The 11,652-nt window shown below is 45.0% G+C and overlaps 1 protein-coding gene across 8 annotated transcripts in view; it reads right to left on the bottom strand.

The window, feature by feature from the left end:
- Positions 1–207: 207 nt before the first annotated feature.
- The window catches only part of APPL2 (adaptor protein, phosphotyrosine interacting with PH domain and leucine zipper 2), a 49,918-nt gene continuing 38,473 nt past the window's right edge, over positions 208–11,652 (bottom strand). Inside the window, exons 15-22 of one of the 8 annotated variants that reach the window (XM_041754142.1) lie at positions 9,266–9,424; positions 9,030–9,082; positions 7,271–7,445; positions 3,634–3,670; positions 3,308–3,448; positions 2,815–2,873; positions 2,537–2,584; positions 208–1,286 (exon numbers count right to left, since the gene is read on the bottom strand). In XM_041754142.1, the coding sequence (XP_041610076.1) occupies positions 1,262–1,286; positions 2,537–2,584; positions 2,815–2,873; positions 3,308–3,448; positions 3,634–3,670; positions 7,271–7,445; positions 9,030–9,082; positions 9,266–9,424 (697 nt within the window). In that variant the 3' untranslated portion in view covers positions 208–1,261. The remainder of the gene's footprint in view (positions 1,287–2,536; positions 2,585–2,814; positions 2,874–3,307; positions 3,449–3,633; positions 3,671–7,270; positions 7,446–9,029; positions 9,083–9,265; positions 9,425–11,652) is intronic. The other 7 variants (XM_041754141.1, XM_041754140.1, XM_041754144.1 and 4 more) reach the window with 7 other exon arrangements.

Raw genomic sequence — 11,652 nt, 5'->3', positions numbered from 1 at the left:
AAAAGCAACACCTTTTAACAACTTGATACTGCGATCACCTTGTATCCATGTTAATAGAAGTATTTGATGGTACCTCCCTCTCTGCTGTGATTTCATTATGTCCTAATTTTTTGGAAATTAACATTGAAGCTACAGAACAGCCTTTAGTTTTCTTCTGAGGATATTCCAGAAAACACCCATAAAAAGCAAAAGAAAGAAACAGAATGATAGTTTTTATTTGCTAGCATTCATTGCTAGGTTAATTTATTACAAAGACAAGGATATTCTGTTGAACTTGGTTATAATTAAACACACTATGTCAATTCCAGATCATACTTATTTTGTAGGTAGGGGTGGAAACAGGAACTTTGCACCAAGCCCCACAACCAGCTGTGCTTCAAGTGAGTTTTAAAATTCATTGGTCCCTTCCTTGAGGAGGGTCTGGCTCAAGAGAATCAGGAACTGGTACAGCTTCCATGGTGATCCCCACTAAAAACAGTATCTAGAGGACCATAAACTTCTGAATGCTCATTCATTAAGGTTCCATTGTAAAACTGAACATCCTTTGTGGTCCTCATCTGCTAGTCTTTTTATTGCATGTTTGGAAAAATGATCAAAACTAGACCTGCAGTTTTGCTAGTGCTCAGGCCTTAAAGCAGTGCTCCTCACTTGAGTGCACAAATTAATGCTATTAGGTCCAACTGTGAGACAAGCTTGATTATAAATACACAATTTTCAGAGTGACAGGCACTTAAAGTTCATTAAGTAAAATATAAAAATAGGTTGTATTAATAGGAAATATTTAGTGTTTATCAAATTATAAATCTAGGCTTTTACCATTTTTTAAAAAGTACTAGAAACTGAAGAGATGACAATTGAATAAAGTGAACAATGCATTTTTTCATTAACTTTCATTCTGAGCACTGAACAGTACAATCTAAGAAAAAGACTTACCACAAAGCACCTAAAATAACATTTGTAGATGGGTAGGAAGGTTGTCAACCATTTCTGTTTCCCTCCCATCTCTCAGTATCAAGGCATCCAGAGGACATTCCACAAACGATTGTCAGCATTCTGAAACCAGGTCGTGGGCCTGTATATCAAAGAAGTTGAAAACCTTTAGGGGGGTAGCTCTCCTTCCTGGGTGCTCGTCCCCCAAAGGCCCAAGAGAGTTATGCTTCAGATTCTGCGCCTCTATTTTCACTTGGACTTCCGTCACTGTCATCTGGTTGATCGTTTAACAGTACATATTTTCCATCATTGGTTAGTGGTATGGACAGCATTAACTGAGCCAATGCTTCTGGATCCTGAAGTTAGAGGAGTTTAAGAAGGAGAAAAGAAAACGCTTAAAATGCACTTAAGACCCCCCCCCCCCCCCCCCCGGCTTGGTTTTCATGATGTTCTGTAATCTGGCCTCATTCCTTCTGTGTGTGCCTTCAAGGGAAGTCTCCTTGCTTCTCCGAAAAAACTCAATTGCATTACTTCTAGAATCTAGGGCAAGGTTTTGCTCTCAGCCAAAAAATATCGTTCATGTAGACAAATCATAATCATCTTCCCAGGAAGAGTCCAGAGAGGAACTTCCTTTACAGTACCTTTGTTTCTGGATCTTTAGCTCCCTTCTCTCTGTCTCGCTGTCCCAAGAGCTGGCAAACCACGGCCATGTGGGCTCACCGCTTGTTTTATATAAAGTTTTATTTTATTTATTTATTTTATATAAAGTTTTATTGGAACACAGCATTCCTTTACATACCGTATATGGCTGCTCTGGTGTTCCAAAAGATGTAAGCCTAGAAGGCTGCCGTCTTGCCCTTTACTCCTGATCTAGACCATAAAACACTAACTCACACTGCCTGCTACTATTTCGTGTGTGTTGGCCTTAGTCCTTGGCCTTCCTACCCCCTCACCTCCTAATGACTGAACTGCCGGTGTGGTACTCACTAGCTGGACATTATTGCTTAAAATAAAATGTAAAAATCCAGGTCCACAGTCACATTAGCGACATTCAATCTGCATATTAAGCAGTGCAGATACAGGCCATTTCCACGACCGGAAGCCTCACTGCACGCGCTGAACCAGAAGCCTCCTGCAGCAGGACCTGTATTGCTTACTGCTTTAATTCCAAGGTTTTTCTTTTATAAACTCAGCTCTCAGATATGTGTTTGGTGAATGGAGGACTGTAAGCGGCTGCAGGGAGGGGAGGTACGGGAACCTTCACATCTAGTGCATTTCCAGGGGAGTTCTGTGATGTTCTGAGGAGCAGAGCCCTCGAGCAATGGTAGATGTTTCCATCACCTTCATTTGAAAAGGGATATCTAGCCAACAACAGCAAGCAAAAAAATCAATAATATAAAGCAAGAGCTGCAGCAGTGGTATTTATTAAGAACTCCATGTGTGCCACCTGTGATTGTGGACCTGGCTAGTCTGGTGGTTAGAATGCACACAGGAAATCTTTGGCCATGCTGCCTAGTGAACATCCTTTCTTCTTTTTGAGAGAAATCTGAGTATGTATATAGATCTTTGGAGCAGTTGATAAAACCAGCACTAAAATGCACCTTACCTTCTGAACCTCAATGATTTCTTTTCCCAAATTAATAGCATAACATATCTGCAAGACAAGAAAAGCAGTGTTTGGCAAAGGTGGAAAAGGATAAAGAAAGGGGAAACTGTGGGGAAAACTTTAGGGGAAAACTGTGATTATGGAAGTCCAGTGAGGTCACTGCTCAAGGACCTGGCTGTAGGAGAATCATCACTCAGGGCTTCCTGTTGCCAGTGTGTGCAGGTTCAGTGGCAACTGAGGTTATCCCAGAATGTACATTTCTTAAAGGAATATCTTACTGCTTTCTCTCATAGTCAGCCACAGCATGTTCATGGGCATGACAGCAAATGGGTATTTGCTGAAAGAAGAGTTGGTTAATTTTGATTAATTCTAAGTAGTAAATACATTCACAATATTTTTCATACTAAACAAGAACAGTTTCCTGATGTCTGCTTCCTTGGCTTGCCCTGAAACTAGATTTTATTTATTGTAACTTTTGTTTTAATTTTAAAAGAAGAAACTTGAAGGCAATTGCTTTTAACATTTCTTGATACCTCTTCTAAATAACCATATCCCACTGTGAACATTCTTCATCACTGTTTAGGATGACGTGTACTTTCTATGGGGAAACCATATTCCAGTCGGTTTGCTTTCAGTGGGGCCTTCCTAGACGTATTCTCTAAACTCACTGGGGAAACAGCATAGTCATCTAAATATCCAGGGGATGGTACAAAAACCCCTTTAAATCTCTGGACAGATTATGGAATCCTAAGATGAAAAAAATAATAAGACCTTTTCGCCTTCTGAGTTGCTTTCAAAAATGTATGTGCTGAGAGCCTCTCCCCCTGTGGATTCAGGCGTGCGGACCACGAAGCCAACCAGCCTCTTGTTCTCTTGATGAGCAGCGAACTGGGTGACGCTGGTGAGTTCAAACTGGAAATAACAGGAAGAGAGTATCACACAACTGGAATTCAAAAACAGACAAGTCATTCTCCCTGGGAAACATCACGGAAAAGGTGCACTAGTAGAGACAGACATTAGATTTGGCAAGAGTGATAAAGTGCCAACTTTGACTTAAGGAATAAACCAGTAGAGTCCGTGTGTATGCAGGTACTTACATTGGCCCTTGTTACTTGAGTCTGAGGATCTATCAACCTGAAATTTTAAGAGATTCATTACATTACACACGTTGGATAAACATATGCTTAGAAGTGTCTGTAGAAGTTCAGAACGTAATCACATGAATCTCCAAACATGGAAACAGAAGGCCTGGCTGAGGCCAAGGTGACATGGCTCTGCGTCACTGTCCACAGGGAGGGAGCATGTGCCACGGCTCCTGCCTCTGTTGAACCCGTGTAGTTTAAAGCTCGGGGTGTATCTTTACAGAAGAAGACAACAAAGGGAGAATTTCGTGTTTCAGCTTTGTCATTCTGCAGGGTGCTGACGTAGAGCATGGATGGGTTGGGTTCTGCACAGCACGCTTCCCAACAGACATTTATTGACTACAGGCTTTCCCTTGCAGTGTTTGATAAACATTTTTTAAAAATTAAATCTGGAGTGGGGTGAAAGAAATGGACAGATTTTAACAAAACTATTCTGTGTCTGTCTGGGTGTGCAGAGAGTACTGTTTACGAAGGTGTCCACGTGCATTCCCCGAAGGGCACTCAGAGCACCACCTAGTAACAGGTTGATGTGTCTGGGAAAACACACTGCATCCCACTGTCTACTGCTATCATATATACATACAAATCTCTACTTTCTAAATGTGGTATATTATCTATTGCTGGTTTGCTATAAATTCTGTGGGTGAAAGCAAAAAGTCTATTATCTGTGTTTAAAAAAATGGTTATAATTCCATTGATGTGAAGTGTCCCAAACAGGCAAATCTATAGACCTAGAAGATTAGTGGCTAATGGCTGCCTACGGCTGGGTGGGCTTCAGGGGAAAGGGAACGGGTGCCAAAGGCTATGGGTTTTCTTTGGGGAGGATGAAAATGTTTGAAAAGAGTTTACGGTGATGGCTGCACAATTCTGGATATACTAAAAATACTTTAAATGGGTGAATTTAAGTCATATCTCAGTAAAGCGGTTATACATGCAGTTATACTTGTTAAAACACAGGGTTTATAATCAGAGGACTATAACCTGGCTGCTCAGCGCTGATTTTGTGCAGGTCACCCTGACTTCTCAACTGCTTTGTTCGTAAAACTGGGATAAGAAGCCCCACTTCAAAGAGGTGGTAAAGACGAGGAGAAAATGTGTATGGAATTTTTAGTACTCTACAAAGCTAAATAAATGTTATATTTTTATACGTCCCTATTAATGAATATGAATTTAAAGATTAAAAAAATACATCATAAACAATTTCCCTCAAGTTGGGTTAAGTTTAGGTATTTTGCAAAATTTTTTCATAAATGCAAACATCTTTGTAACAATCTAAATCAGGTAACATAGATTTCCCTCTTAAGGTCCAATTTTCTGTGGGACTTCTAAATTGTCCCCAAATGTGAATTCCAGTTCAGGGATGCGTCTGTGTGTGTACTGCGGTAAAATACACCTGACATAAAACTGATCACTGTTGACATTTGGTACATTAACCCCATTGTACAACCACCACCACTGTCAGATTCCAAAAGTCTTTCATCACCTCACAAGGAAGCTCTGCACCCATTAAGCAGTCCCTCTCCATTCATTCTCCTCTCAGCTTCTGGCAACCACTAACCTGTTCTCTCTCTCTCTCTGGATTTGCCTACCCTCTCTCTGGATTTGCCTACCCTGGATCGTTCGTGTAAATGACCATACACAGTGGCGGACACTGTGAGTCTGGCCTCTTTCACTTGGCAGAATGTTTTCAGGGTTCAACAATCACCACGTGCGAGGACTTCATTCCTCTTTAAGGCTGAGTCGTATTCCACTATATGTAAAATACCACGTTTTGTGTACCTATTACTTTGTTGGCAGACGTCTGGATTATTTCCACTCTTTGACTATCATGAGTTACAAACATGAGTGTAAACGTTTTTATTTGAACACCTGTTTTCAGTTCTCTGGGAATTCTGGGTTTAATTCATGGAGCACTGCCAGACTATTTCCTATAGTGGCTGGATTGTCTTAACAATTCCCATCAGCGATGGATTCTTAACTAGTGCTTTTATTTTCCTTTTTAAAAAAATTACAGCCATCCTAGCAAGTGTTAAGTGATATCTCACTGTGGACCTGATTTGCATTTCCCTAATAACTAAGGACACCGAGCATCTTTCTTTGTGTTTGTTCGCCATTTCTATATCTTCTCTGGAGAAATGTTTACTCAAGTCCTTTGTCCATTTTTTGTTTTGAGGTCTTTTTGTTGTTTTCCGTATGAGTTCTTTATATACATGATTTGCAAATATTTTCTCCCATTCTGTGGGTTGTCTTTGTACTTTGATAGTGTTCTTTGATGTACTATCATTTTTCACAATGCTTTTGTATGTATTTACTCTGATCTTTTTGGTGGAGATTATAAGAACAGGGAGCCAGTACCCATAAAAGGTGCAGGACATGCTTGGAGAAAACCTTTAAATAAATATGTTTTATTATAAGGTTTTAACCTTTATTTTATAAGGTTTTATTTATAGGAAGTTTATTCTCACTATAAGGTTTATAATAAAAAGGACTGATTTTAATGAATGGGAGAAATTATATTCTGATTGTTAATGAAATCTTGCTTACCTTTTTAGAAGCTAACATTTATTGAGCATTTTCTTTGATGCCAGTTGTGGTTGTAAATATTTAAGTGTATTTTATGTGTATTAACTCCTCATGACAGCACTATGAGGTGTGGATATGGTTATTTTCATCTTACAGCCGAAGAAACTGATGCACACAGGTTAAAACTTGCCCAGGTCGTACAACTAACAAAAGCCAAAGCCAGGAATAAACCTAGACATTTTGACTCTAAAGCAGGGCTGCTGTCTCACAGAAATAAAATATAAGATTCATACATAATTTAAAACTTCCTAGCCACATCAAAGAGTGAAACCGGGAAAGTAATATACTTTTCTTAATCTAAAAGATCTAAAATACTACCAGCTAGACACTTTATTAATATAAAAGTTAATGAGCTATTTTGCATTCTTTTTGGGGGGTTGGTATGAGATCTTAGAAATGTGTTCTGTATTTTACACTTAAAACATTTCAGTTCACAATTTAGTTCTGTTTCAAGTGCTACACTGAGTACTCCTAGATGGTGCATATGTTAGCGAAGCCTACCTATGCCATCCGCGGCTTGACAGTCCTCTGCCATCACCCATCTAGATCTTATTAACCTGAAACCCCAAATCATGTAGTTAACATCACCTGGCTTTATTTTTATCTCAAAAAATATTAATCAGATTCTACTGGTGGTGGTTTAGTCAACTCAGGTAGGTTCGTGTTCTGTTTTCACTGTTGTGAATTTTAAAAAATAGTGTATTCAGAAATGAAAAAAACCCTTTTTCAAGCTCTGAGATACACAGAGCAGCTCTGGAGTGATGGCGCCTTATAAACAGTAGGATTCACTCTCCACTAAATTTTGAAGGTATCCATTACTTAGGGGAGCAGCTTCTCCCCAACATACCTTATAAGATTAAAATATAAAAAGGAACAGGGCAGAGATGAGTAGCATCTTCACTTACTCTGATCAAATGAATATTCTAGTATGAACGTTCTAGATGAGTAAATGTGCCTTACATGGGCAATCTGCCAGCACAGTAAGACCGCCCGAAACAAGACAGCATACCTCAGGGTCTGGCTGGTGACCATCAGGTGCGATTCTGTCATTCGGAAGATGTTGTGAATAGCCCGAGCAGCCAGCACTTGTCTCATTGCTTCATAAATCACTTCGGTAGTGGTGTCTGTTTTAACTGCCATTGATCCCAAAAACCGAACTATAAACATCTGTTGCAGAAGGGAATCTGCAAGACAGTGACCTCCACTCAGGAGCACATTCTCTTCCTGCCTGCCGCCAGTCCCCGGTGCCAGGCGCGGAACGGGCTGCACACCTCAGGTCTGCTTTGCCTCCCACAGAGGCTTTCCACCAAAAGTCTCAACACTGTGCTTGAATAAATCCACACTGCCAGAGCCCTGAAATCTCCTTATCATCTACGTTTTGTCTCAGGAACTACTACAGGTCTAGAGAAGCACCTCTCTTAGTGCATCTATAGAATGAGACCTTAGTACCAGATGACATCCTTCTAGCACTAAAACTCTAGGTGACTAATGCCGGTGGCACTATATGCATCTTTTCTCTGAAAATAAGAGCTTCTCCACTTAGATGATAGAAAATTCTTGGGCCTACTGTCAGAGTCCTCCTAAAGAAGAAAATATCTGAAGAACAGAAGACCTGATAATTGGGGCTCCTTCAGTGTGTGCACATCAGGCGTTGCTGCAGGGCAGTGAGGGGACCCCATAAACTAACGCACATCTTAAACGACTTTCTTATCTGATTCTAGTGAAACAGTACTGGCTTCCTGGTCATGGCATGTAACCAACAAAACTGAGTAACAGCAACTGTGACTGCAAAATCACGAAGGTTTAAAGGCGTTTTTTTTTTTCCTTGTAAGAACAATAACTCATTTATCTACCATTTTACACAGATGACTGCTTTTTCCTCACTTGCCCTATTAGTGTCCTTGCCCTTCAAAATAAGTAACAAAAGATTAGGAAAATATAACTAGTAAAATTATAAGCAGTTATTTCCATAAGAAGATAGTTTCCGTAAATTTGAAAGTTTTTTTTAAATAGACTTTATGCTGTGAATTATATAGAAGGTCAGTCAGAGACAAGCGGAGGGGCAGATCTGAGGCAGATCCTCCCTCCCTCTCTCCACTGACCCCCTTTCTGGCTAATAATTCTGTAAGGAGTATCAACTCTCAGGTCCTACTTTTAAATTTAAGGCCATTTTATTCTAATGAGTCTCAGGCTTCAGTCATGAGGCAGTGTGAAAATGAGGTCTTGGCAGCACTTCTAGCTCCTAAATTGCCTTGGCTGGGAACTCAGGTTCTGCTCTAGGGAGCACCAAGTTTCAGTCAGCTCTACTCTAAGGATGTACATCACGTGTCAAAAATCTGAACTTAAATTCCATTTACACATATCTTCAAATTCAAGAATGAGCTGTGATGCGTGTCTTTGGCTAAAATGAAACAGCATATTTATGACTCACCATGATTGCATTTTGATGTGACCATTTCATTCTCTCTGGATCTGTTTTGGAGTAATCTGATACCTGATTTAGGCTCGGGAACTTTCTATGTGGGAGTCGCAGAAAGGGCATGGATGAGGCCAACAGTGCAACACTTGCAGAAAATCTGCCCACTTCCCTTCAGGTTTGACCCAAGATCTGCCTTAACTGCACAGACCTGCTGAGTTTCCAGAGGATAATCAGTGGGTCACTATTCTGCTTCACAGTCCAAGTCCTGGCTCCCTGGACCGTGAGTGCCCGTCTCCTTTCAGTGACTCGCATCATTCTGTGAGGGGGAAGGAGTGCCCCAGCCACTCACCTTCTGCTTCTGGGAATGTCTCGTCCTCGGTCTCACCGAAAGGGTTGATGCGCCTAGGGGAACCGCCAGAGTCCGACAATCAAGACCTTTTCGGCTAAAAGGACGTGAACTCCCGAGCTCTAAGTCAGAACAGCAACAGCCTTGGCAGGTGGTTGCTGGCACCGAAGACCTCGAGAAGACCTCGAGTTTCCTCTCGTTTCTCCAGGAGCCCACCCCGCACCCCCCTCGGGGTGTACCTGTTCCCTCTGTTCTGCTCCAGGAACTCTGTGGCAGGAAGGACAATATCGAACTGGATGGGTGTCCCGGGTGCGATGAGCTCATCGGCCTCGGGGACACGGAGCTCTGCTGTGGGAACAATCCTGTCATTCTCCATCTCGGAATCTCTCAGGTTCTGGCTGGAGTGTGAAACGGGGAAATCACATCCCTCTTAACCTTGTGCCTTTGCAAGCAAATGAGCACGTGCTCAGCGCCGTGTGACATCTACAGACCAGGGTGAAGACTTCAGCCAATCTCCAACTAATCTTACAAAGAAAGCTTCACAGAACAGCACGGGCGTCCTGGTCGGACTCCTTCCGGGACTCGGGGGCCCCGGGACACCCCCGCCGCGGCACAGCATTCTGCACCACCGCGTGCCGGTCAGGACGTCACCTAGGCCTTCTCTGGCCTCCCCCTGGGGCGCAGGCCTAGGGGCAGGGCTGCAGCTAAATCCTGCTCCTACCCAGCCCCAGAAGGCACTCCCACCTGCTCGGTGCATGAACGAACACATCCCGGCTCTGCCCCGGACGCAACCCCTGGGCCCCCCACGCCCCCCACGCTTTTCCCGGTGACCGTTTCCTGCCCGACACCCTCTTTCCAGCAGCCGCTCAAGCTCCTAGGCCCCGCCAAGCTGTCTGCAGCCCTGTGCCGCTCCTCGGGAGCCCGGCCGGCCGCGCGCACTCGCGTACCGGTGCCCTCCCGTGCACGGAGCTGCCCAGAGCCTGCGCAGGACAGAAGACACGGCGGGGACGCCCACGGGCCGCGTGCTCCTTCCGGCGGCGTCACGATGCCGTCATCTGACCGGTCCCATCCTCATACCCCTCCCCAGCCCCGGTGCAAGCTCCTGCGGGAGGCTGACGGCGCCAGGTGACCTTGACTTCCTAGGTCACCTGGCACGAGGCTCCGGGCACCTGGCTCACCTCGGGTGTCACTGGGGGATACGCTGCACGGCGGGAGCCCGCAAGGAGACCCCAAGGAGACCCCAAGGAGACCCCTCCGCCTCACCCCGCCGTCACCGGAAGAGGAGTGCGGTCTCGGGAGCCGCGGGGGAGCCCAGGGACCCCGACCGGGCCCGAGCCAGGCCCGCCACCGAAGCCTCGCCGCCTCCCACCCAAACAGCAGGACGCCACCCGGTCTCCTCCGGGGGTTAGGTTCGTAGGTGGGGAGCCCCGAGTAGAGGCAGGGGAGGCGGGAAGAGCACGCGGCGGCGGCGACCCAGCAGGCGAGGGCACGGCGGCCACGGACGACTGCACACACGAGTGAGCGGAGCATCACTGTGACCTCCGGCCACCACTCTGGCAGACACGCTTTGCGATCAAGGTCGCACATCAAAGCGGCTCACAGTGGAGCCCTCCTCCTTGAAGCTCCTCTTTCTTGGTTCCTCCTCACACCACTTTCCTTCTTGTTTCGCGGTGGCTTTAGCAGGTTCTTCCCTCCACTCCAGATGCTGGAATTCTTGAGGCTTCTACCCAAGGCCCTCCCTAGATGGCCTCATCTACCACCACAGCCGGTGTCCACATCCCCAGCCCTGGGACTCCCTCAGGGCTCCAGACCTGAATCATGGGTTGACCGCTTGACAACTGGGATGCATCACGGGCTCCGCAATGTTACATCCAGAAGTGAAGGGACACTTGGTCCCCATGAGCAACTCCTTTCCTCTCTCAATATGCCACCATCCATGTAGGTGCTCAATCAGATGACGGTCGTCATCTCATGTGTCCCTTCCACTCACAACTCACTGATCACAAGTCCTACACATTGTGCCTCCAAAACAAGTCCCCAAATAAGTCTCATCTCCTGTGCAGAGACCCTGACTGGACCCCTGCTTGCCCCCCTGCTTGCCCAGCTCTGTGTGCTGTCGTCCATCGTAGCCACAGCTGCCCTCAGACAACATACCGTGGATCATCTCTGTCTGGACACACACACACCTACCTCTCTTCCCCTCGACAACTCTCCAAGTTCCTGACTCCCCAAGTTCCTTCGTGATCCATTCCTGCCTCCTTCCCTCCCCAACCTCACCTGGCTCCCATCCCCCTGTGCCCACACTAGCCATCCTGGCCTCCTTTTTCAGTTCTTCAAGCACGCTCCGCTCTCTCGGCTTCTAGCCTCCGTACCGGCTATCGGAGACGCAGGAATCCGGCTCTGCTACTGCTCATCTTTCACCTCCGGCTACATACTATCTCTGCAGGCAGGCCTCTCTGTGCCAGCGCCTTCGTCTTTAACACCAGAGCACTTTTCTCCATTTTCACGAAATATTTATTTACCTTCTGCCTGTCTTTACCAACAAGACTCTGTGACCTAGCCCAGCGCCTGGGCCCAGAGCAGCTACTCCACAAATAAATGATTCTTTAGGAGCCAGATAATGCAC

The sequence above is a fragment of the Vulpes lagopus genome, chromosome 5, assembly GCF_018345385.1.
Source record: "Vulpes lagopus strain Blue_001 chromosome 5, ASM1834538v1, whole genome shotgun sequence".
In the NCBI taxonomy this organism is placed as follows: Eukaryota; Metazoa; Chordata; class Mammalia; order Carnivora; family Canidae; genus Vulpes; species Vulpes lagopus.
Note: the sequence above shows the minus strand (reverse complement) of the source record. Positions and strands in the feature narration are given on the sequence as shown.